The 25,627-nt window shown below is 44.6% G+C and overlaps 1 protein-coding gene and 1 long non-coding RNA gene across 9 annotated transcripts in view; one reads left to right on the plus strand and one right to left on the minus strand.

The window, feature by feature from the left end:
* The window catches only part of ILDR2 (immunoglobulin like domain containing receptor 2), a 49,559-nt gene extending 33,521 nt beyond the window's left edge, over positions 1–16,038 (minus strand). For 6 of the 8 annotated variants that reach the window (XM_039529025.1, XM_039529007.1, XM_039529001.1 and 3 more), the window contains exons 1-4: positions 15,904–15,983; positions 5,127–5,209; positions 2,001–2,333; positions 530–649 (exon numbers count right to left, since the gene is read on the minus strand). In XM_039529025.1, the coding sequence (XP_039384959.1) occupies positions 530–649; positions 2,001–2,333; positions 5,127–5,209; positions 15,904–15,929 (562 nt within the window). In that variant the 5' untranslated portion in view covers positions 15,930–15,983. Of the gene's footprint in view, positions 1–529; positions 650–2,000; positions 2,334–5,126; positions 5,210–14,868; positions 15,555–15,903 lie in introns of those variants that run through there. The other 2 variants (XM_039528994.1, XM_039529018.1) reach the window with 2 other exon arrangements.
* Positions 2,031–15,910, plus strand: LOC120400464. The gene is made up of 5 exons (XR_005595827.1): positions 2,031–2,109; positions 6,228–6,334; positions 12,612–12,716; positions 14,093–14,226; positions 15,776–15,910. It is a non-coding gene; the product is annotated as an uncharacterized LOC120400464 (long non-coding RNA).
* Positions 16,039–25,627: the final 9,589 nt, after the last annotated feature.

Genomic DNA, 25,627 nt, shown 5'->3' on the forward strand with positions numbered 1-25,627 from the left:
TGCACTCCCCATTCTCTACCACAGAAGAAGCTGGCACCACCAAGTCAGCGTTTGGGCCCATCGGTGGGAGCAGTATGGAGAAGCTCAGAACTAAATGCACATGGAAACAGAACACCCCTGTTGACCCAGGAGAGAGTAATCCCTCCAGGTCAGGATTAGGGCCCCTTTGTGGAGCAGGTTGAAAGTCCAGGAGGAATGAGTTTAAACTCCCCTTTCTGGGTCAGATTTAGTTGGTAGAGTCCATTGTCTAAGAATGAACTTGTACCATTGGGTCCTGGTACATGACTAGGGTCCCCAGGCACTAGGATTATGCAAAAAATAATAATTAATACCCTTGCCCCAGGTGGAGTTAACTAAAAAATTTCCAACAGCCTTCAGTATTCATATATATATATATATATATATATATATATATATATATATATATATATATGCTGCCCTCACATTATACTACATAAACATACTCAGCAGGAGAGAGAGCATGAGAGCTTTCAACTGGGGAAGAAACAAATTGTGAAACATGGCTTACCAAGAACCAGCAGCTCCACTGACTCCTCATTCTTGCCCTCCAAGTCGTCAGGGGTGATGATGAGACAGTAATAGAGCCCACTGTCTCCCCACATCAACTTCCCAATATGGAGGTCTGCATCTGAAAAACAAAAAATGCAGAGGGTGGGGCCATTCCCCAGCCCCCTCAAGAAGTGAAGGGTTGAAAACACTGGCTCCAACTCCAAGTGCAACCCCCTGGGAGCTATCACTGACGGGAGATTTTTGTTCCCTGGTGGTTTGCGGGGATTACATCCCTAGCTAGTGCTGTGTGACAGGTCAAGCCTCTAGCTGTAGATTAAGGGACCGATCCAACTCCCCATTAATTCCAGAGGGAGGTGGGATTGGACCCTAAGAGAGTAACACAAGCCCATTACTCCGAAAACGGATGTAGCTCAGTAAGCTGTGGTGTTGAATGGGGAGTTGGAGAAACACCACAGGCAAGGCCCACAAAGAGAGTGCAAGGCAGAGGATGGAGCCCTTGGACAAACCACTAACTCCCCTTCCTTTTGCCCTCCCTACTGGCAATGGCCCAGTGTCTTGACAGTACTCCTGCTGGGCAAACGGGGTTTAGATGCTACTTCCTCTGGAACACATCAACCATCTCCCAAAGACATCACTAGAAAACAAAGTAAAATATTCCCTCCCCTCCAAGAGGTGAGTGTGTTTCCTCCACACCAGGGAGCAAGGAGCTAGTAACCCCTACCAGCTAGCTGGCTTGTTGAATTAGAGATGATGACATTTATTAAGGAGTCCTAGTCTCACATGGCCTCTTCCCGCAAAAGATTGAGGGAAGTCTCAGCTCCCCCCAGTTGACTTCACACAGCTTAAATCTCTTCCTTTTCTCCCTCCTGAAGCGGGAGTGGGTTTAGGTCCCTATTGGAGTAGGTGATGAAGCCCAGAGTTGAATGAACATGAGATGCAGAATTACTCCTTCATGTTGGCAGGGCAGGAGGAGAGGAGGTCTGTTCAAAAGGATAGGAAGATTCGTGAGGGGGAAAGCCCAGCCATGGAGACTGCACTCCCCATTCTCTACCACAGAAGAAGCTGGCACCACCAAGTCAGCGTTTGGGCCCATCGGTGGGAGCAGTATGGAGAAGCTCAGAACTAAATGCACATGGAAACAGAACACCCCTGTTGGCCCAGGAGAGAGTAATCCCTCCAGGTCAGGATTAGAGCCCCTTTGTGGAGCAGGTTGAAAGTCCAGGAGGAATGAGTTTAAACTCCCCTTTCTGGGTCAGATTTAGTTGGTAGAGTCCATTGTCTAAGAATGAACTTGTACCATTGGGTCCTGGTACATGACTAGGGTCCCCAGGCACTAGGATTATGCAAAAAATAATAATTAATACCCTTGCCCCAGGTGGAGTTAACTAAAAAATTTCCAACAGCCTTCAGTATTCATAATTGCCAAGGAATGATTCTAAACAATACTAAAGCAGCTAGGGGGGCATTACCATGGACAATGGTGACATCTCTTTCCTTATAGAAGTCCCCTATTGTGACCGCGGATCCCTGCTTGGAGGCTACGACACGGACCGTCCTTCTGCTGTCCACACAGTCCAGGTAGGGATCCCACTCCAGGTTCCTTTTGCTCACCGCTTGTATCCCTGAGGGGGTCAGACCCAAAGCTTCTCCTGTGCGGTCCTGGCAGTAGGATTTAAACCTCCATTGCACCACAGCCGGCTGGGTGGAGGAAGTAGAAAAGTGGCAGCGAAGCAGGGCAGGCTGAAACAGCATAGCAACCTTCTTCTTTTCAGGCACCGTGACCTGCAGTCCCTCAGCAAGTGCTACAAAACAAAAACATTGGTGTCATCCCCCAGAGTGGTACGGACAACATGCTCTGGGCACAGATGGGATTAGATGTTTTACAATGGTGTCATTCTCACATAGACTTATAATGACCATCAGATTTTAGGTGCTGGGGTGGAATTTCCCTCAAGGTATGTTAACAAGGATGTTTGGGGAGTAGGAATAAGACCCCCCCCCAGAGTTTGGCTCAAGGGTCAAATGTAACGTCTTTGAGGCAGGAACCACATTTTTGTTCGGTATTTGTACAGTGCCTAATACAACAGGGTCCTCGCCCACAACTGGGGTCCCTAAGCACTACAGCTTATACAAATAATAACAACAGCCGCACTGGGACGAGGACAGAACTGGACAACTGCCTTTATTATTGTAGGTGAATTTACAAGCAGTTTCTGTCCACGCATTGAGGAAGATCCAAGCATGAGAGAACATTAGGATTATGTGAGTTTAGTTTTGATATTAAAAAAGAAAGTGGATGAGAGGGGCGGGCATATTAGGCACTTGTAAAGGACTAGGCACTTTATGGATAAGGATACTCCATGAACTAAAGACATTCAGTAAGTGGGCCAGATTCTGATCTCACTCATATCAGTGCAAAGCCAGAGTAACTCCATTGATTTCAATGGAATTACCCAAATTTAACTCCGGCATAACTCACAGCAGAATCTGGCTCCTTGTAATGTGCATAACACAGTCCCACACCCATACTGAGACACTATAGGTATGAATCCAGATCACACAACTCTTGCTGCAACTGGAGTGCAGTCTGGACACTAAGCAAATTCTCTCCATGTGGGAGGAGCAAAGGATAGTGGCCAGAATTCTTAGGCTTTTGCACTTCACGGAAATAGGTGTCATTCAGTATCTAACATTCGATTTATCTGCCAGCTGACAAGAGAGCTGCGTCCCCGCCTGACATATTGGACCTCACAGCAGACACATGGGAGTGAATTACATGTGTGACTGCTGATGCACCCTTCTTTTTCGGTAGTTTAAAGTGAGAAGGGCAGAAGGGGAGGGGCTGGGGGCTAGCCTCCCGCAATGGCTGGCGCCCATGACTGGGGGAAAAGGAGGCAAAGGGAGGAGAAACATTGGGATGAACACAGGAAGTATAAGGGTGAGTAGGAGGAAATGAGATCTAAGGTACAGAATGGTTAAATGTAGCTGGAAGGTAGTCTTTAGTTACCCCAATTAAGGCACGTTTAGCAGTGTGAAGAGGGTAGAAACCAGACTGTAAGAAATCAAGGGAGAGATATGGAGGAGAAGAATGAAGTCAGCAAGGGTACTCAAAGATCTTGGAGGTGGGAGCTAAGGTAGTAGTTATAGAATGATATTAGAATGATGGAAGGTTTCTTTAAGATGGAGAAACAAGAGTGTGCTTGAAGGGAGAGGACAATGAAGCAGAGGAAAGACCAATTAAAGATAAAGGAGAGTCAGCCAGGGACATAGTAGGTGTGAAGGGATGCAGCCACAGGAGGCAGTTTGAAAGGTTAGAAGCAGAAAATAAGCAGAGATCTCAGAATTCGGAGCAGAAGCAAAGGGATTGGGGAATGGAGAGTCTTGGACTAATGTTGTGACTTTTCTTTTTGAAGAAGTTAGCAAGGCACAGTGTACAGAACCAATTCAGTCACTGGATTGTGAAGAGATTGCAACACAGAAGCCTATTAATGCCAGTTTTGAGGGATATAGATAATTGTCTACTAGGAGCTGGGACTGAGGCCCACAACTTATTTCACTTGGACACCAAAACCCATGAGATCTGGTAACAAATAGCAACTACTTCTGCTTTAGGCTGGATTTGAACTGGTCACCTATGGATTAAAGGCCCTATTTCCCATTCTCAATACCTTCCCCATCCCAGTGCTCTGTAACAAACCTGCCATAGGAAGTAATATGCATGACTCCACACTATCTGCACCCCACACAGTGTGTTAAATTAGCTAACCAGATGACCCATCATGTTGCTGCAGCTCAGCTGATAAAACAGTGACTCTGCAGAAATGGTGGGTATTTAAATCTTTCCCTTGTGAACGAAGTATTTGCTTAGCAAACACAGTTATTTTCAGTGAATTCTATACGGTAAAGTCCCTTCCCTGCATAGGCCACTTTCCTGTTAATGAGATTAAGGGCTTGGGCAAGCCAGGGACTGCTTTAATAAATGATTAGCAGAGCTTTAGCAAACTCTCATCTGACCAACCACCCGCATGCCCTTCTGGAGGTCCACATAGGGGAAAACAGAGTGGGAATGTGTGGGACAATACAGTATAGGGGTTCTGTTTCCATCAGACAGTGTATGGGACACATATGATGAGCAACTTGGCATCTTCCATGCAACAACAAGTATCAGAGGGTAGCCGTGTTAGTCTGTATTCACAAAAACAACAAGGAGTCTAGTAGCACTCTTATCCACTTGCTTTTTTATATTCTTTAAGATTCAGTGCCCAGTGATGATGTTCAGCAAGAGCAATGTAGCATTAGATTGAGAAGCTGGAGCAATGGAAACCCTAGTTCTAGTTAAACCCTAATACACACACACACACACACACACACACACACACAGTGTGGAACTGGGAATTTTAAACCTGTTATTTCTTCAACTAAAAAATCTGAATCTGTTCACTCATTATGCTGCTTCTGCTTCAGCAGTAGCCATCAAAAAAAGATATCCAATTGCTAGGTTCCATTAAAACAAAGTGAAAAACGTGATGGTGACTTCATATAAATAAATGGTGCAGCAATAATCCAGATGCAGCTACCAGTTTAAGTTTCCTCACCTCCAAGAAATGTGGCTGAACTTGAAGGAATCATGAGGACAGAAAGGACGTCATGTGCGCATATGAGGGTGAAGTACAGAAACCTGGGATGTTTAGAGAGAAGAGCAACAAGAAACATGATGGAGGTTTTAAAAATGATGAAAGGTTTAGTTATGAGCAACTGATTGTGTCCTCTTCATCTAGTTTAATACAACTAGGACTAGAGAGGGACTGAATTTTTCTATGTTTGGGGCTTGCAATACTGTATAGTAGCTAAGATCAAGCGTAGTATCTGTTCCTCTTTTCCTGCTGATTCCTTTCTAAGCTCCCTCTAGGGTTCTAAATTATGTACTGCATTTACTCACTCCTGTGCTATGCAATCTGCAATAGACACAAGTAATGACCAGTAAATTTCGTAGTGATTAAAGAAAATTTACAGGAAATGATTACATAATATAAAGGTAATCTGAGGCACTTACATTTGCAAGCAATGATTGAATCAAATACATCAGCAGAATTTAAGAGGGTCCTGGCTGCGTCCATTTAGCAATCATTTATTGTAAGAGAGGAGATTAGTCCAAACTGATGAAAGAATAAAATAAACTTTATTCTTAAGGTCACCAGATCGTGCACAGAGGTCTGTCTAGGTACTTATAGGGCCCACACCACCAATTGTCTGATCTAGTATGGCTAATGCTATGAAACCATAGAACCAGCATTCCTTGGTTTTACATAACTTTGTGTATATGAGAGAAAGATGATTATGTATGTATGAAATCAGGAGTCCTTGGACTCTGAACTACATGGCTTAGGAAAATCTCTGTAAAAATTTTAATCAGGAGACCCAGGAACCTGAGTTTTGAGAGAAGGAAAGTAGAGTAGATGAAAGTTTATGATGATCAACAGATGGCTCAAACAATGGTGCTATGAGGAGGGCTATGGGATGTTCGACCACTGGGAGGCATTCACGGACAGAGGACTGTTTCTCATGGGATGGACTTTGCCTGAGTAGGGGGGAAACAGACTTCTGGGAGGTTAGCACAACCGATTAAAAGAGCTTTAAACTAGTAATTTGGGGGAGACGCTCAAGTAATCTCCATGCCTTATTCTAATATTGAACAGGAGGAAAATCAAGAGAGGATACAACAATGGAGAAAAGAACAACAGAGGGTAGGGGATTGGACATCAAGAGGAAAGATAGTGACAATACCACTGACAGTAATTGTCAGGTAGGTGACACGGCAGTAAAATGACTGTACCTGGGCGAGGAATCTGAGTGAAGCCAAGCAGAAACAGCTAGGACAGTGATTCTCAGACTTTTGTACTGGTGACCCCTTTCACATAGAAAGCCTCTGAGTGTGACCCCTCCTTATAAATTAAAAACATTTGTAATATATTTAACACCATTATAAATGCTGGAGGCAAAGCGGGGTTTGGGGTGGAGGCTGACAGCTCGTGACCCCCCATGTAAGAACCTCACAACCTCCTGAGAGGTCCTGACCTCCAGTTTGAGAACCCCTGAGCTAGGATGACTGTACACCAATGCAAGAAGCCAGGGTAACAAAATGGAGGAACTGGAAATCATAGGGATAATAATGGTGGAACAGTCGGTATAACTGCAATACAGGTATTGAAGGGTATATGCTGTTTAGGAAAAGACAGAAATGAAGCTAACAGTGGTGAAGTAGCCTTGTATAGATCATAAAGAAATTAGAAGTGATGGAATCTGTTTGGTTCACAATCACTTTGGGGAAGAAAGGAAACAGAAGCTCCACTAGGATAGTGCTTGGGGTCTTCTACAAATCCCAAGGATCCGATTTGGATATAGATAGATACCTCTTTAATATTTTTAATGAAATAAATACTACTGGGGATTGTGTGATTATGGGAGACTTCCCAGTACAGATTGGAGGACAACTGCTGCTAATAATGGTAAGACCCTGGTATTCCTGTATGTTAAAACTGTCAGATTTCTTCACCAAATAGTCACAAACCAACAAAAGGTGATGTCATTTTAGATTTGGTGTTGGTAAGTAGTGAGGACCTCATAGAAGAACTGGTTGTAGAGGACAGCCTTGGTTTGAGTGATCATGAGTTAATTCAGTTTAAACTAAATGGAAGGATAAACAAAAGTAAGTCTGCAACTAGGGTCCTTGCTTTCAAAGGGCAAACTTTACAAAATTAAGGGAATGAATTAGGGAAGTGGACCGGACTGAAGAATTTAAGGATCAGAATGCAAAGGAGGCAGAGGCTTGGAATTATTTTAAGTCAAAATTTCAGAAACTATCTGGAGCCTGCATTCCCAAGCAAAGGGAAACAATTCGTAGGGAAGGAATGCAGACCAAGCTGGACAAAACAAGCATCTCAAAGAAGTTATGAGAAAGCCTACAAGGAATGTAAGAAGGGATGGATCAGCAAGGAAAGCTACCTCTTGGAGGTCAGAAAGTATAGGGAAAATGTGAGAATTGCCAAAAGGCAAGCAGAGTGGGACCTTGCAAAGGAAATTCAAACCAATAGTAAATGGTTCTTTAGACATATAAATAAAAAGAAAACAAGGAAAGAGGAAGCAGGACGCTAAGCACTGAGGATGGCATGGACATTAAAGACAATCTAGGTATGTCCTACCACCTAAACAAATACTTTTCCTCTGTTTTTAATAATGGTAATGAGGAGCTTGTTGACAGTGGCAGGGTGGTTAATGGGAAAAAGGATATGGACGTATAAATTACCACATCTAAGGTGGAAGCTAAACTCAAACTGCTTAATGAGACCAAACTGAGGGCCTGGATAATCTCCATCCAAGAATATTAAAGGAATTGGCACATGAAATTGCAAGCTCAATAGCAAGGATTTTTAAGGAATCTGTCATACCCTATGACTGGAGGTTTGCAAATATAATTCCTATTTTTAAGAAAGGGGGAAAAAGTGAACTGGGAAATTATAAGCCAGTTAGTTTGATCTCAAATGTGTGCAAGGTTTTAGAACAAATTTTGAAAGAGGGAGAGGTTAAGGACATAGAGGTAAACATTAATTGAGATCATATACAACATGGTGTTACAAAAGGCAAATAGTGCCAGACAACCTGAGCTCTTTCTCTGAGAAGATAACCTGAATTTTAATAAAGCATTTGATACAGCTCCACATGGGAAATATTAGTTACATTGGAGAAGATGCAGATGAATATGAGAATCAAAAGGTGGTTAAGGAACTGGTTGAAGGGGAGACTACAATGGGTCATGCTGAAAGGTGAACTGTCAGGCTGAAGGGAGGTTACTAGTGGAATTCCTCAAAGATCGGTCTTGGGACCAATTTTATTTAACATTGTCATTACTGACCTTGGCACAAAAAGGTGGGAGTGTGCAAATAAAATTTGCAGATAGCATAAAGTTGGTAGGTATTGCCAACAAAGAGAAGGACCAGAATATCATGCAAGAAGATTTGAACAACCGTGAAAACTTGAGTAATAGAAATGGGATGAAATTTAATAGTGCAAAGTGCAAGATCGTGCACTTAGGGACCAACCACAAGAATTTTTGCTATAAAAATTCATTCATTTTGAAGCAACAGATGATGAGAAAGACCTTGGTGTATTGGTTGATCACAGAATAACTCTGAACTGTGAAAAAGGCTAATGTAAGCCTAAAATGCATTAGGGTGTATTTCCAGTAGAACTAGAGGAGCATTATTACCATTATACAAGGCACTGATAAGACATCATCTGGAATAATGTTTAAGGAAGATGAATTCAAACTGGAACTGGTACAGAGAAGAACTACTAGGATGTTCAGAGGAATGGAAAACCTACCTTATGAGGGGAGACTTAAGGAGCTTGGTTTATTTAGCCTAACAGAATGAAGGCTGAGGGAAGATATAATTGCTCTCTACAAATACATCAGAGGGATAAACACCAGGGAGGAAGAGGAATTATTTAAGTTAAGGGCCAATGTTGGCACAAGAACAAATGGATATAAACTGGCCATCAATAAGTTTATGTCTGAAATTAGATAAGAGTTTCTAATCATCAGAGGAGTGAAGTTCTCGAACAGCCTTGCAAGGCGAGCAGTGAGGATAAAAAACTTAACTGGTTTCAAGACTGAGCTTGATAGGTTAATGGAGGGGGTATTATAATGAGATTACTTACAATGGCATATGGCCTGCAACTGCTATTAGCAAATATCTTCAGTGGCCAAAGATAAGACACTAGATGGGGAGGACTCTGAGTTACTACAGAGAATTTTTTTCCAGGTATCTGGCTGGTGGGTCTCACCCACATGTTCAGGATCAAACTGCGGCCATATTTGGGGTTAGGAAGAATTTTTCCCCAAGTCAGCTTGACAAAGACCCTGGGTTTTTTTTTCACCTTCCTCTGCAGCCTGGGGCATGGGTCACCTACTGGTGTGTACTAGTGTAAATGGTGAACTCTCTGTAACTTGACGTCTTTAAATCATGATTTGAGGCCTTCAGTAACTCAGCCACAGGCTTGTGTATTACAGGAGTGGGTGGGTGAGTTTCTGTGGCCTGCAATGTGCAGGTCAGACTAGATGAGCACAATGGTCCCTTCTGGCCTTAAAATTCTATGAGTAAAGAAGATGAGAGCCAGTGAGTACATAACTAAAGGGATTTGGAATGTTATATAGAGACTTTCGCCTCTTAATTGCTGGTTTGAATCCAGTCCAATTAAGTACCTTCCAAAAGTCATTGCTATCTGATTGGTGGCTGGTACTTGACTGTAAAGGAAAATTTAGTAGGCCTAAACTCTGGTCAAGAAAACTATGTACGTGCTAAAGTCTGGTCAGGCTGTGTGTACGTGGTCAAAGGGCAGCAGGAGAAAGAAAAAAAAAATTACAAGTGACACAATTGCAACAGCAAATCTTGAGAAATATAAGCTTCAAAAAAAACAACCTGTGAATAACAGGAAAAGCTTGTTTTTGCTGTATTCCTAATAAAGAAAAAGTATTAATGAGGAAGTGTGCCTGACTAGAAGTAGTTTTAATCTATATAAGCTTCTGTCTTCCTGTATTAGGGCAGAGCAGCTAGATAGTAAAGAAGCGTTCGGGCTGTTCTGATCCAAACACAACATGTGGTAATTTTTCCACAACAGTGACTTACGGGAAATGAACTGTGGCCTCCATCCACTCCCCAGTGGACTGGTGTTCTTACTATGGGCAATAATTGTCAACCTTGTTAGTTAGCAAGAGACCAAAGTTTGAATAGGCCATAGAGACTGAACAATACTTTTAGCTCTAGAGGTGACCCTCCAGGCCAGATCTGAGGTACACTGGTGGAGTAGTGTGGAGAAGCATGTATTGCTGCTGTACCTATTCCATGGACAAAGCGAGAGCCACAGCCAAATCACCCCTAAACTCACAGGCTAAAGAAGGAAAGGTGGGCAGAAGAAGGCACAAACTGTGTAAATCATGAGACCCAGTCCATGGAACCCCAGTATGAAATCATTCGGCCTAGAATCTAATTTGGATTCTTCAGCCTAACAAATGGCAGTAGACACTGGCCTTTCCTTGATCTTCCCCATTCACTCTGATGTGGCTCCATAGATACTCCATGCTTCTGACTTAACTGGAGGGTTGCACTGCAGCACAAGGTTGAACAATCCCTGCAATGTTTGGGATTATCCCAGGCCTTTTACAAGAGTCAGGGATCCACCAGGGGTCACCCTCTCATCAATAATTCACCCACCTCATTAAACTCTCAGAATCATGTGACATTCACTCCTGGCTACTTCACACTGCTGCTCCTTTGTTATATTCCTCAAACCTACGGTTATATGTTCAAGTAAAATATTAATACAGGTCTACTCACAGGATCAAATACCACCCATCCCATTACTGACTGAAAGTCACGACCATCTTATAGTAGTTTCATGGCATCTGCTATGTGGTCTCAGCTCACCATCACAGTAGGGTCCCCATCAGTCCCTTATTACAACGGATGTCCTTCATTTTTTCATCTCTGTGCAGCAAGATTGGGAGTTTCTGAGTGCTGCAAAAAGCAGCAAGAAATACCCTTGGTGAATGTAGGTGAGTGGTGCTTATTATTAATTATTATTAATAATAATAATAATTATGAAAATAATGATAATAATATCAGGAAGAGGGAGGGGAGAGGGTGCTAAGAAAACAGTCCCTTGTTTTTGAAATACAATGTTGGCAACCCTACATCACAGAAACCACTTTCAGAATTGCCAATAAATGTTAGTGCCAACCAGGAGCCTGAGAACTGAATAGGCCATCCACGACTGCTACTCTGACAGAGCTCTAGAGTGCACTAGTATTTTCCACCAGTGCTAGCACCACTCACATGCAACCCATTGGGAATAATAGATAAGAAAATGTACACAGGTCAGTACCCAGCTGCACCTAGCTCATGCTTGGCACAGCTGAGAGGGGGAAGGCAAAGCCGGCTAGAGTGCTGTTCTAACTTACAGCAGCTAGAGCAGTTCCCTTGGGGCCAATCCAGCACTGCCCCCTCCAGCCCTAGCACACCCACCCAGCTGCGGTTGGAGAAGCAGAGAGAGTAAAGCCAGCTAATGGTGGCTTTATACCATCCAAGGATTCCTCCACTGTCCTTGTAGGGTAGCCAGGGGTGGCTCCAGGCCCCAGCACGCCAAGCGCATGCTTGGGGTGGCAAGCCACTGGGGGCGCTCTGCCGGTTGCCGCGAGGACGGCAGGCAGGCTGCCTTCAGTGGCTTGCCTGCGGAGGGTCCGCTGGTCCTGAGGTCCGCCGAAGTTGCAGGACCAGCAGACCCGCCGCCGAAGGCAGCCTGCCTGCCGTGCTTGGGGCGGCAAAATGTCTAGAGCCGCCCCTGAGGGTAGCATTAAGGGACAGCAGTGCAGTGATCTACAGGGAGCTGAAGATCAAGTACACCTCTAACTCGATATAATGCTGTCCTTGGGAGCCAAAAAATCTTACCGTGTTATAGGTGAAACCATGTTATATTGAACTTGCTTTGATCTACCGGAGTGCGCAGCCCCGCCCCACCAGAGCACTGCTTTACTGCGTTATATCCAAATTCTTGTTATATCGGGTGGTGTTATATCGAGGTAGCGGTGTACCTAGTTTGGAAGCTCTCCTAGACGTAGTCCCTTTGCTCTGTTGCTGCCCATGTCGTGCCTGTTCCATAGATAAAGGGAGGACCTCAGTCTCCAAGGCTGAACCTTTCACCAGCTCCAAATTCACTTAAAACCATAAAAGACAAAAATCTGACTGCAGGATGCTAACCCCATAACCCACATAACCCAGTGACAGCAAGCAGGTTTACAGTACCTGGGCCAACCTTGCTAATGAGCTCAAAGGTATTCAACAAATTGTACCTGTCCTTCCGTAATGTGGGGAGAATATCCTCACTACCACCTTCAGGCAAAGAATAAACAAGAAACGGCCCTTTATTCTTTCACTGCTGTCACTAAAACACCAGCTGTCAGGCACTTGGGGACAGGAAAAAGCCAACCATATCCACTGGAATTGACACAGGATTTTTTGAAATTGCAGTAAGAAATCACAATGCACAGAACCAAACAAAAGATAAATGCAGGGGCCGAAAATGAAAAGCAGACAAAGGACATAGAGGAATTAGCTGCTGGGAGGAAAGGAACTGTGAGTACTGATTTGAAATTTCTCAGCCCACCTAAAGGAAGGAGGTGGGGAGTAGAGGGGGCGAGAATCTGTTTCTCTCTTATGTTTGTCTCTCTGCTTCCTCTCTGTCTCACCCGCTCTTTCGTTTGCTCTTCTCTCTCCTTCCCCCACTCCCACTCTCTTTTTCCAGAGAATTAATTTGCTGATTTGGCTGAATTGGAATTCCTTACCTTGATACAGACCTTTAATTCCTCTGCTTGGCCAGTGGGGAGAACTAAAGCCTGCATCCGTGTTTGTCAATCAGTCAGTCTCTCCCCCCGCACACACATACACTCTCACACACATCCCTTTGCTTTCTCCCCACTGAGAGGAGACACACAGGACCTGCACAAACACTGGGAGACAGTGGATGGAGGGCAGGAGGGAAGAAAGCTGATATTGAACTCATTCACAGAGTTCAGCTCAGCAACAAAGGATGCCCTCAATCCACTGGCGCATCAGCAACTGCTAACCTGTTGCCTGTTTTGAGGCCTTTGTCTATTGGCAGTCAGCACCAATCAGTAATATCCTGAAAATCAAGCACCAGACAAGCTTGGAAGGCCATCTTACTGCAATAGTAACTCTTGTTCCCCATACCAGTCTCACTTGCTCCAAACTGCAGTCAGTGCCCTTTAAAAGCTCCTTTAAAAAAGGGAACTTAGTCAATTGCCCAGTGTTACATCATTGGGAATGTCCTGATCTGGAGCTCCTTGAGAAGGAAGAAATATCAGCAAACTCTTATGGTAGCAGGTGGAATATCCTGATCTACAGGTCCTTTAGAAAGGGGAAATGTATCTATTCCATGGTGTTAGCCAGCAGATCATGCCCAGATAGGAAGCTCTTTTAGAAGGGAGGAAATTTAATACCTTGTTGTTAACTACCAGGCCAGGGCTCCTTTAGACAGGGCATGGTGGGGGGCCAGATATCAGTACCCCACTGTAAGCAGGCAGGCACTAGTGTAGTGGTAATTTTGGAAGTGCAGGAGCTCTAAACCCACATACTGAAATGTTAAACTACGACAGCAACTGAGAGGAGGAGGTGGAGGATTGGAAGCTGCCTAAGCCCCAACTGATGCAATGGAGACGTGGTAGGGAGCTGTAGGAAGCACTGGCACTGAAGTGACTCAGAATGAAAAAGGAGGGGGAAGGGACGGAAGGTGGGTGGGTGACGTTGAGAGAGGTGCTGTAAGGAGAGGCTGATTTTGCTGTCTGAATCCTGAATCTGGGTAGGAGTGGGAAGTCTGAGGGCCCTTTCATGGGAAAACTTTGGAAAACCAGAGACCACCTAGAAGCATTTTAAATTAAAAAAATGTGACTCCTCTCTCTCTGACCTCATTTTCTTTTCTTTCTTTTTATTAGGTCAGGCAACGGTGGCCTTTCCCTACTACTCCTGCAGTTGCCTTTGCCTGCACTGGCTCCTTGAGAGGCAGCACCTCCTACCTGTGACTGACAAGGGGCTGCTATTCCTCCATGGCTTGTTATGTGACTATTCGGTTAGTCTTATCCTGCTGTTTCTCCCTTCTCCTTTCCTTCCCTAACTTGCCTTTGCTTCTAGCCCCATTTCCAGTCTGTTCTTTGTTGTCTGTTTCTCCCCTTGCCCATTCCCCTGCCCCTTCTCGAGCCCCACCCCCTTTTGCTCTCAGGTGCTGTTTCCTATTGGCTCTATGTAGGCTAAACTGCCAACTACGTACTGCCCTGAGGAGGACAAGCAAGAGCCACCCATCCCACAAGAAGTTGGGAGAGGGCTTGTGCAGTCATAGTCCCTCCCCAGTTCATAAAGGAAGCATGCAGGCTGCCCCGTCTTTGGGTGCCCCCTGCAGCAGGCCTGGACCCCTCCGGGAGCCAATGCAGAGGGTGGACATGGCCTTGCCTCCTTCACACCCCTTTGGACTGGTGTGTGCTGCCAGGAGCGCCGGAAGGGAGCAGTTCCTACAATTGTTCCTGGCCCTAGTGTGGGCGTGTCCACGGGGAGCAAAGGCTCCTTGTGCTATCCCTCTGGCACAGCAGCCAAGGACAATCTGTTCCTCTGGGTTCACACTGTCTCCTCCCCAAAGCCCAGTACCTCCCTTTCATACTCCCACACACCAACCCACTGAGGCAATCCTCCGCCATCAAACACCCCAATTCCTGCTCACCCCAATTAACAGTCATCCGCAGTGGCACCGTCGTCAGCACCCTAGGACAGAAGTGCCTGAGCGTCGCTCTGGTCCCAGCCACAGACATCAGACCCAAAGTTATCAGACAGGGAACGTCAGAGGGAATTTCTCAATCTGACACTGTCTGGTAGGGAGCAATCTCCCTCTGATTCTCTCAGCTCAACGTGAGGTGGGGAGAGGGATGCAGCAAAAGCAATACCAGCCTGAGAGAAAGGTGATGCCACCGTGGGAGGAAGGAGGAAGTTGGGAGCAACCGATGTCCCCTAGCCAGGAGGAAGCAGAAAGAGAGCAATACCTCCCTGGCCCACTCACCTCAAAGGCAGAGAGCTGCCACCCTGACCAATTAGCCATGCACTGTTGCAGTGTTAGGACCACAGTCTAACCCTTAAGCCCCAAATCTCTGTGAACACTATGTTTTGGGGGCATGCAGTGGGGCTTTCAGGATATCAGAAGCCTTCTCCCCATAGATATTGCTGATCACTCTCTCCTCTAGCTGTCCTCCTGTAGGCCCCCAAACCGTGGATTTTGGCCAAAGAATACAAACCACTGCCAAAATATCAGTGAGGACTCCCCTAGATTTTTCCTTCCTCCCAGCACGAGGTGATCACCCCAGTTCTCCTGATACGTTCTCCAACACCCTGCACCCAAAGCCCAGCTGCATTTGAATTTCATGTTGAAGTTGGGAGGGAGAAGGCTGGGGGTGGGAGGGAATGTGTAAAAGAGAAAACGCTGGCAGGGAGCAGCACTGACTGTGACCTAACAATGCATTCCTGCCTCTAACTTCCATGACCCTGATAAACAACACACTAGACTTTGCTAACTGAGACAAACAAACACACATTCACCCTGCATTTCTCTGCATGTCTCTCTCTCACATCATCACCAGATGTAATCCTCCCCCCACCACTGCACCGCGTCGCCAAGGACTTTCACACACAGGCTCCAGGAAAAGACACAATCGGCACCCCATGGAATCCAAAAAGTTATTACTCTTTGTGGTAGGCAAACCCTTACCTGTTACCCACAGCAGAACGATCCATCCTACCAAGAATCCATCCATCGTCCTTGTCTTTCCATGCAGGAAAGAAAGACAGACGGGGGGGGGGGGGTAAACTGGAACCACAAAGAAAAATAAAGAGCCCTCCTGGTATGAATCAACTGGCACCTAAGTATTCCCTTCACCGTTATCTGCGGGACTCAGCAGCCACCCAGTGTGTGAATCGGAGAGACTTCTGAATGGAAGCTACCACTGCGTTGGGGACGAAAGGAAATATACTTTTAAGTCCCAGGTTTCCACTCCCCCAGTGGCCTCCAGATCAATCTCAGATGAGATTGGAAACCTCTGTTTAGCGAGCTATATTTCCACAGACTGAGCCCAAACCGAAGGAAAGCTCTTTTTTTCTCTTTTTGCTCTACTCCTCCTCCTTTTACCCCCCTGTACTGCAGGCTCCAGTGGTAACTGGAGTTTCTAAATCACATGGCTGTCCATTGAAGCTGTCCAGGAGCAAAAAAGAGTTCATCACTGAGCAATCCAGTGTCTAGTGGCAGAGAGCGAGACAGTGGGTGAGAGACAGAGAAGAGCAAGCTGAGGAGAGAGGCTGTGTGTGTGTGTGCGATAAACTAGATCTAAGGTGCAGAGAATGCATGCATGAAAATAGAACTGCGGTGCATAGAATGCATGTGTATATAACAGGAATCAAGGGGCACTGTGCCTGCCTACACACCATGGAGGGGCACAGCATTGTGTATGTACGAACCGAGCTAGAACAGAGGAGCACGCAAACAGCATTGTGTTTATGACTAGAACTGAGGGGTGCACACACACAATGTTGTATGGTGTGTATGTGTGTAATTGAAATGTACTAACTTCCAAACATAAGTAGACCCTGAAATAAATAAAATTCAGTAACATGCCAGCTTCACATCATTAAGAAAGCTCTTGTTTTATTCAACTATCTTCCTGTACACAGAGACAGATGTAAGTTGGCTGCCACCAATTGAAGGTAGATTTTAAGGTAGACTCTGGTTTGATTTTCAAAAAAGGTCTGCAAACAATCAAGCACATTTAATGTCCATGTGCAATTGCTGCAGTTCAGCAGCATGTTTAACAGGCCTACTATGCACCCAACCGGCTGCTTATATGCTTAATTATTCATGTTACATTCACAGTTGTGATAATTGTGCACACAAAATTAAATGTGCTTGCATTTGCTACATGCACAACTTTGAAAATCTGCCCATTAAATTGCACACCTTATGCTATACCAAGCCACACAAAATACCAACCCTACACATATTTCTCCCCTTAATTAACAAAATTTATAAACTAGAAAATAAGTGTAGATTACTGTACTAAAACCCTGTGAATTCTCACCCAAAACATGGTATTGTGACTAACAACTATAATTTCAAGTATCAGAGGGGTAGCCGTGTTAGTCTGTATCCACAAAAACAACGAGGAGTCCAGTGGCACCTTAAAGGCAGCGCATCATCAAAGATTTACAACCTATCCTTAAAGATGATCCCTCACTCTCACAGATCTTGGGAGACAGACCAGTCCTCGCTTATAGACAGCCTCCCAACCTGAAGCAAATACTCACCAGCAACCGCACACCATACAACATAAACACTAACCCAGGAACCTATCCTTGCAATAAAGCCCGATGCCAGCTCTGTCCACATATCCATTCAAGTGACACCATCACAGGACCTAATCACATCAGACACACCATCAGGGGCTCGTACACTTGCACATCTACCAACGTGATATATGCCATCATGTGCCAGCAATGCCCCTCTGCCATGTACATTGGCCAAACCGGACAGTCTCTACGCAAAAGAATAAATGGACACAAATCTGACATCAGGAATCATAACATTCAAAAACCAGTGGGAGAACACTTCAACCTTTCTAACCACTCAATGACAGACTTGAAGGTGGCAATTTTGCAACAAAAAAACTTCAAAAACAGACTTCAAAGAGAAACTGCTGAACTTGAATTAATATGCAAACTAGATACTATTAACTGTGGTCTAAACAAAGACTGGGAATGGTTGGGTCATTACACCAATTGAATCTATTTCCCTATGTTAAGTTCTCCTCACACCTTCTATGGGCCATCTTAATTATCACTTCAAAAAGTTTTTTTTCCTCCTGCTAACAATAGCTCATCTCAATTGATTAGACTCTGCCTCTTGGTATGCATACTTCCACCTTTTCATGTTCTCTGTATGTATAAATATCTCCTGTCTGTGTGTTCCATTCTATGCATCCGAAGAAGTGAGCTTTAGCTCACGAAAGCTCATGCTAAAATAAATTTGTTAGTCTTTAAGGTGCCACAAGTACTCCTGTTTTTTTTGCGGATACAGACTAACACGGCTGCTACTCTGAAACCTGAGATTTGAAGAAGTGTATCTGAAGAAGTGGGTTTTTTAGCCACGGAAGCTTCTGCCCAAATAAATCTGTTAGTCTTTAAGGTGATACCAAACTATAATTTCAGATGATCAGGACGTCTTCTAGCTCTCACTGCATGATATCTGGGTTGTGGGGTTCTGGGTTTTCATTACAGCATGATATAGTATAGAAAAAGACTTCTGAGTGGAATCATTACTGGTGTGGAAGCAGAAGATGACAGAAGATCATTTACTAACATTGAAGATGAAAGTGGCTCTGAAATAGAAGAGTTATAGCAAAAAAAAAAGTGCCCCATTCACACATTTAGTACCTAAGGCTCTTGAACTTTCTGTGACAGCTGAAGAGGGTGGTATAGTCAGTGGGACCATTTATATGTTTGAAGTTAAGTGTGGGCTTAAGTGCTTTGCTGGATCAGTGCTCAGCACCTTGCAGTTTACAGACTACTGTTTGCAGCCAAGTCAGCACAGTTTCAATTTGCACTTTGCTGACATTTGGAAGTTTTTCTTCATAATCATAAGGGCTAGATTTTTTTTATAAAGACTTTGAATCTGTAGACGCTGATGAACCACATCGGAGAAGGGAGTGGCCTTCAGCTTTGTCCTATTCTGGATCTTCAGATATAAAGTATACTGATTTTCCTATGCCACATCAGGTCCAAAACTTGGGACAGTACTGGACTGTACACTGTACTATAGGCAGAGTGCATTGCAATGCCAATAATTAGGATTGCATTAGCATTTCCATTCTAAAGGGCATTTTCCAATTGCCTATAAACTCCACCTATGTTTACCTTTCAGACTGAAATGTTCTACTTTTGTTCTTGGCAAGAGAGCCCTTTTTAAAAAAAATAGTTTGAACAAAAATAGTCCGGTCAGTTTTCAGTATGAAAAAAATACACATTTGCCATGATGAAAAATGTTTTGTAACATTTATTGGAACAGCTCTACTGCCTCAGTTAAGGTGGTAGGAATGTGAAATTAGGCTGGGAGATAATCTCTAGGCAGCAGGTGTGTCTTTTGATGGTCCATGAGAAATGAATTTAGAGTTAGTTGAATGATAGCGATTTTAAAAATGTACTTTGCACGTGTATGCTTGTTTTTATCCTGTGATTAATTAATTACATGGTCTTATTATTATTTAATTAATTATCATAATAGTGCCTAGAATCCCCCATTAAGGATTGTGGCCCATTGTGCTAAGCACTGTACATATACATGTAACAAAAAGTCTCTGCCCCAGAGTTTAAAATTCTATGTACTTTGAATAGAATTTCTCATTAAGTATACTATCTCTCAGAGTTCTGTTGCCTCTGTGCATGCACACAGAAGGAAATGGAGTGGAATTTTTCATTCAGGGCCAGACTCCGTCTAGTGTAAATTAGTGTAGTTGCACTTAAGTAAATGGAGCTATGTTGACTGACATCAGCTTTTTTCCAGCCACTTTCCATTCACTGTACTCCTGACAATCCTCTCAAAATCTGTGGTGAAATTCTGGCCCCATTGAATTAAATAGAAAAGCTCTCATTGACTTCATGAGACCAAGATTTCACCCCCGATCCATAGCCCCTTGGAACAAGGCTGTTGTTGATGTTCTCTCTGGTGATAAACACTGGGATCAGTACAACCTCTTATGCATCACTGGTGTTAGCCACTCCTGAATTTTTTTTCCTTCACCAGTATTTTCAAGTAAGCATTGCATAAGTCAGTTTAGATAAACTTTTGACTCTCGACTAAGGAAGGAAAGAGATTTTCAATACAAGGAAGTGTTATTGTTCTGGATGCAACATTGGATTTATAGTCACTTTGAAATGTCCACATATTTGGATGGTGCAATCCTTTTTCACTAGACAGGAAATGCTAATTCATTATGCATGACAGATGACAATACCCCTGCTTTAGCTAATGTTCCAGATTTGCTTAGACCTTTGGTCTGAATGTTTATGGTATTATCTTCCCCTTGAAACTTTTAGGCTAGCTGCCTGGCTTAATAGTTAACTTTTCAGTGATGACTTGAATTTTGTCCAGTTTTTGAAAACAGAATAGGGTTGCCAACTTTCTAATCGCACAAAATCAAACACCCTTGCATTGCCCCTTGCCTTGCCCCTTGCCTGAGGCCCTGCCCCTTCTCCAAGGCTCCGCCCCCACTTACTCCATCCCCCCTCCCTCCGTTGCTCGCTCTCCCATACCCTCACTCACTTTCACTGGGCTGAGGCAGGGGGCTGTGGTGTGGGAGGTGCAGGCCCCAGGGTGGGGCTGGAAATGAGGGGTTCAGGGTGCAGGAGGGGGCTCAGGGCTGGGGCAGGGGGTTGGGATGCAGGAGGGGGTGTGAGGTGAGGACTCCAGGAGGGAGTTAGGGTGTGGGAGGGGGTTCTGACCTGGGGCAGGAGGTTGGGATGTGGAAGAGGGTTCGGGGTGCGGACTCTGGCTGAGTGGTGCTTACTTCAGGTGTTTCTCGGAAGCTGCAAGCATGTCTGGCTCCTAGGCACAAGGGCGGCCAGGGGCCTCTGCGCACTGCCTGCACCCGCAGGCACTGTACCCCCACCCCCCCGTAACTACCCTTGGCTGTGGTTCCCGACCAGTAGCAGTTGTGGAGCTGGCGCTTGGGGTGAGGGCAGCACACAGAGCCCCTGTGGCTGCCCCTGCGCCTAGGAGCCGGACATGCCAGCTGCTTTCGGAGCTGTGTGGATCCAGGGCTGGGCCTTAGCCCCACTGACTGGACTTTTAGCAACCCAGTCAGCAGTGCTGACTGGAGCCACCAGGGTCCCTTTTCAACTGGGCGTTCTGGTCGAAAACCGGACACCTGGCAACTCTAAAACAGAAGCATGTTTCTGCCACATTGCAGTTAGGCCTGTTTCACTTTTCATCATTATATGAGTTTCTGAATAATTAGCAGGACCTTTTCAAGCCCAGCCCAGCAGATATGGTTTCTCAGTATTCATTACAAACAGTGGCAATTTAAGCCATAGAATTCTACCTTGCTTGCTTTAGTCCCCCATACTGACGACTAATTAATTCCCCTGTGCCTGTCCCCAGCACAATTCTGAGAAATTTAGGTGGAAGAATGCCACGCTATGATACACCATATCTGCTACAAAAATATACTGCAACTCTATCTGAAATGGCTATCCTTTCAGTAATGGAGTCACCCAAAGTCATGTGAACATTAATGACTATATACAAGCTCATTTATTTTTTGAGTCCCATGGTGTACTGGTGTACTAACCCTAATTAGCCATTTCCACCTCCAACCCCTACACACACACACACCTTCCTCATTTTGCAATACCAGTCTTTCTAGCAGTCATTTCTTCTGGTTACAGACACATTCTACATAGCTCTTTTTAACACATTGCTGGCATCTGACATCTTTACACCAGCACTTCACTTCTGGTAACATTCCTGAAAACTTGACATTTTGGTTGGAAATTCCATACTTTTCTTATGCCCTTTTGCACATCTGTTCAACCCTTCGGATTCTCCTTGCAGCAATTTCCATAGAAACTGATATTTCAACAGTCTTCTGGGATGTGAGGTCAGATTCCGCCAGTAGACAATGCTATATTGCTTCAGTACGTAGACTAGAGACTGGCATGTCATGAAATGTGTTATTTAATACACCATCAGAGTCACACTGTTCAGACAGCCATAAACTGTGAAATTTTCTCCCTTTTCTTGGTTTCTTCTATTAAATTGGAATCTCTCCTTGATTATTGGTAGCTTCACAGCAAAATGTTACTCAAGTACATGCACCATCTTTGTATACATTTTTGTTCCTGGGCTGTCTGGCTGTACCTGATGGCATAATAGTGTTATGTTTTTACTTCTCATCAAACTCAGGAGAGAGGGTACTGTGGATGAACCAAATTTGTTTCCCAAGTATGCCATTTGCAGTAACAAAGCATTCAATATATTCAGTGAAAAACCTCTACATTCTCAGCACAATAGACCATAGATTTTATAATAGGGTGACCAGACAGCAAATGTGAAAAATCGGGACAGGGGGTGGGGGGTAATAGGAGCCTATATAAGAAAAAGACCCAAAAACCGGGACTGTCCCTATAAAATCGGGACATCTGGTCACCCTATTTTATAATATGATTTTTTTTAATTCACTCTCTTTGGTGGGTAGTTCAAAATCACTCAGTTACCTTTCTGTATTAACTTCCCCATCCCACCCTTCCTGTAGTTCTTTCTCAGATGCCTCAGTCATAGTGATTCTTTGCTGCTGTTCAGGTGGGAATTTAAGATTATCACCTGAAATAACACACCAGCTGCAGATCAGCAATACAGCTGTGAGTTGTTTTTCTCCACAGACATACGGACATAAGATGACTGCTCCCAGTACAATATTTGTTAAAATTATTTTTCATTGTACTCAAGCCACACAGAATATCAATACAGGATATAAAAACCCTGGTATATGTGTAATTGCAACAGAGAAGCAAAAAGAGTTTTATGAAAGTGTGTGGGTATAGTAAGAACTGCAGGCAGTGCAGGTTCATATCTATGTATAGTTGAAATTAATAGGCAAAGAAGTGAATTGTTAAACGGTGTGAACTCCTGCAGTCAGCTATACAGGACAGTGGGGAAGATGTCTGATGATCAGACACCCTGACGATGATCCACTGCCTCAATTTTTCTCCAGGAACACCCTTTTCCCTGAGCTGCTTGTGAATTTTATTTCCCAGTCACACCTCCATCCTAAGGAGTGTCATTTTTGGAGCCATCTTTTTAAATTATCCACATCATATTATTTTTAATTTGTCCCTAGGAAGAAGGTTTGTTCATGAGTGGCTAGCACTCCCTGCCGTGAGATTTCTGACAGGCATCGTCCTCTTAGAAACAAGGTTGTCAAGGTAAGGTTGCACACAGGAGAACAGTATGTACGAGAGGAAGTGAAATGAACATGCAAAAATGCACTAGTTGCAACAACACTTTGTGTTGTTTAGATGTGCTTGTAATTATTAGAACTGGGAGCACTGGCTGTTGGGAGTCTGAAAGGACAGGAAACAGGAAGGAGTGGGGAGGAGTTGAGGAGGCTGAGTGAGAGTTACAGAGGGTGCAGCAGCAGCTTGGTACAGAGGATGCCACTGTAAAAATAAAGTCCTGTTGAAGTTCTTAGTACCTTGCTTGGTTGATACAACACACTTACAATAATATAGCAGAATATTGTGAAAAACATAGCCTTGTTGGATGAAAAAATGTGCTTTGTGCACAGGTCTCTTTCCTTTACTCCTTCTCTAGCTATTTAGTGTTGATGTACCAGGGACTAAACCAGAATATAGGTAGTTTTCTACAGCAGTTAAAGGGTTAAAAAAGATACAAAATTAAGCCTGTTTTGATTTAATTTACATAATGATTTTGAGGTGCTCAAGCACTGCTCATCACAAAAATACCTGGCTCCCTGATATAAAATAAAAACAAGCAATACATTAAAAAAGGCCCATGCCAACATAGAATAGCCCCTAATGCTCTAGCTGACAAGTACAGATCCAGGCCTCAAGGAGGCTCTAAATTGTGCCATCTGCAATGCCCCCCAAAAGGAAATCAGCCACATATCACTGGGCAAGGACACACTGGTCACACCCCCTATGCCAGTGGCTGCAGTAGGGCAAAGCATACTTAACTGGGACAAAGATCTGGCCCTACATGGTAGCCTCCACCTTCAGCCTCAAAATATAGTAAGCTGCAATAATTCAGTCTGAAGGTGATGAATGAATGGATCGATGTGATTAGATAGATCCTCCACTGAGATGAAGAGGCACAGCGCCCTAGTGAGCTGGAAGTGGAAGAAAGTATTTATCTTTAGAGAGACAAGGTGGGTGAAGTAATGTCTTTTATTGTTGTTACATACATGGCTAGGATTAGCAATGAGTCCGATAGGACTCTGAGATTTCATTCCATTTTGGCAAATGGAGGGCTCAAGCTTTTAACAGAGGAAGAAATTAGTAGCACAATGTGGGAGCAGCTCACTCTGCCCTCCAACGTGAGAGAAAACGATCAAAACAATATTGATTGCATTGTTTCTGTATTTTAATCAGAGTTAAAATGTGAATGGGGGAGTATAGAGACTTTCAAGGGAAGAGTATGTGTGTTGTGTTGAGGGAGAAGGAGAAAACAAAATTCTGAAAGAGCTGTCATCTTTGGGTGAGAGCCCAGAGCCTTATTATCTGAGTGCTCCCTAGAGTCAATTGGAATTCCACCTGTGTGTGTGTTTGTGGGGGAGGGGGGGGCTTGCAGGGTCATGCATCTCACTTCCAGCATGACTATTAATAGTATACACTGGGTACAGTACAATCCCTATGTTCTTGCTTGTGTGAGAGAAAGAAAGAGTGTGGGGCAGAGAGAGACAAACAGAAATTCCATATTTGGTTCTTAATGAGGTTCTTCAAATATGCCTATATAATCAATTAGTGTCCCCTTGCAGCCAACTACAGAGGCACTGGAACAATTTTTATAATGGGGGTGCTGAGAGCCATTGAACCAAACTGTAACCCCCTCCCCCACACTCTTAAGTTCCAGCACCTATGGCCAACTATAGCTAATACACAGTATTTATATGTATTTGCAGGTTGGCAACTGAGGTATTAGGCACCTTTCAGAATCCTGTCCGGAGAGGCTGTGTGACTGGCCTACGGTCTCACTGGAAGTCTGTGGCAGAGCTGTTTCCAGCCCCAGCAGCCTAGAACCTCCTGTGTACTCACTGATGTCCTGCCTCCTGTAGGTGACAGTCAAGTAAGCAGCATTCAGTTAAACTAGTAGTAAGCACAGGAGGCCTGTCAGGTTCTAATGCAGCCTGCAGTTGCCCTCATTCTCATTACTGCGCTGGGGCCTGCAGGCTGACTAGGAAAGCGCTTGTGCTGGTACTCAGCCTAATGTCCTGTTGCCCCTTACAGGAGTTAACCCCCCACTGAGCAAACAGAGCTGTTGACTCCTCTCAGAGCTACTGTCTCAGGCAGCCACTGCTGCATCAGTGACACCCCGCTCACAGCTAGCTGAGCAGTGACACAGGGCTAGAGGCACAGGCTGTTCATGGAGGGCAGCTCGGAATCTGGTACATAAGGCGCACACCTGTGTCGGTGGGGGTAGTCTGGTCCCCCTGTGCCAACCAAGCCGCTTATCCCCCCCCGCTGCATGTCCCTGCGCGCCCGCCCCACAGCGCCCCCGCTGGCACCAGCAGCCCCTGCTGGCACGTGCCCTCGCTGGGTGTGGGCGAGCCAAGCAGAACTACCGCTCCCAGCATGCCCTGGCCCCATGGTTCGGAACCGCCCAGCGAGATTACAAGTCCCAGCGTGCCCCGGGGCGAGAAGGCGAGTCCCCTGCT

Source organism: Mauremys reevesii, linkage group 1 (genome assembly GCF_016161935.1).
Source record: "Mauremys reevesii isolate NIE-2019 linkage group 1, ASM1616193v1, whole genome shotgun sequence".
NCBI lineage: Eukaryota > Metazoa > Chordata > Testudines > Geoemydidae > Mauremys > Mauremys reevesii.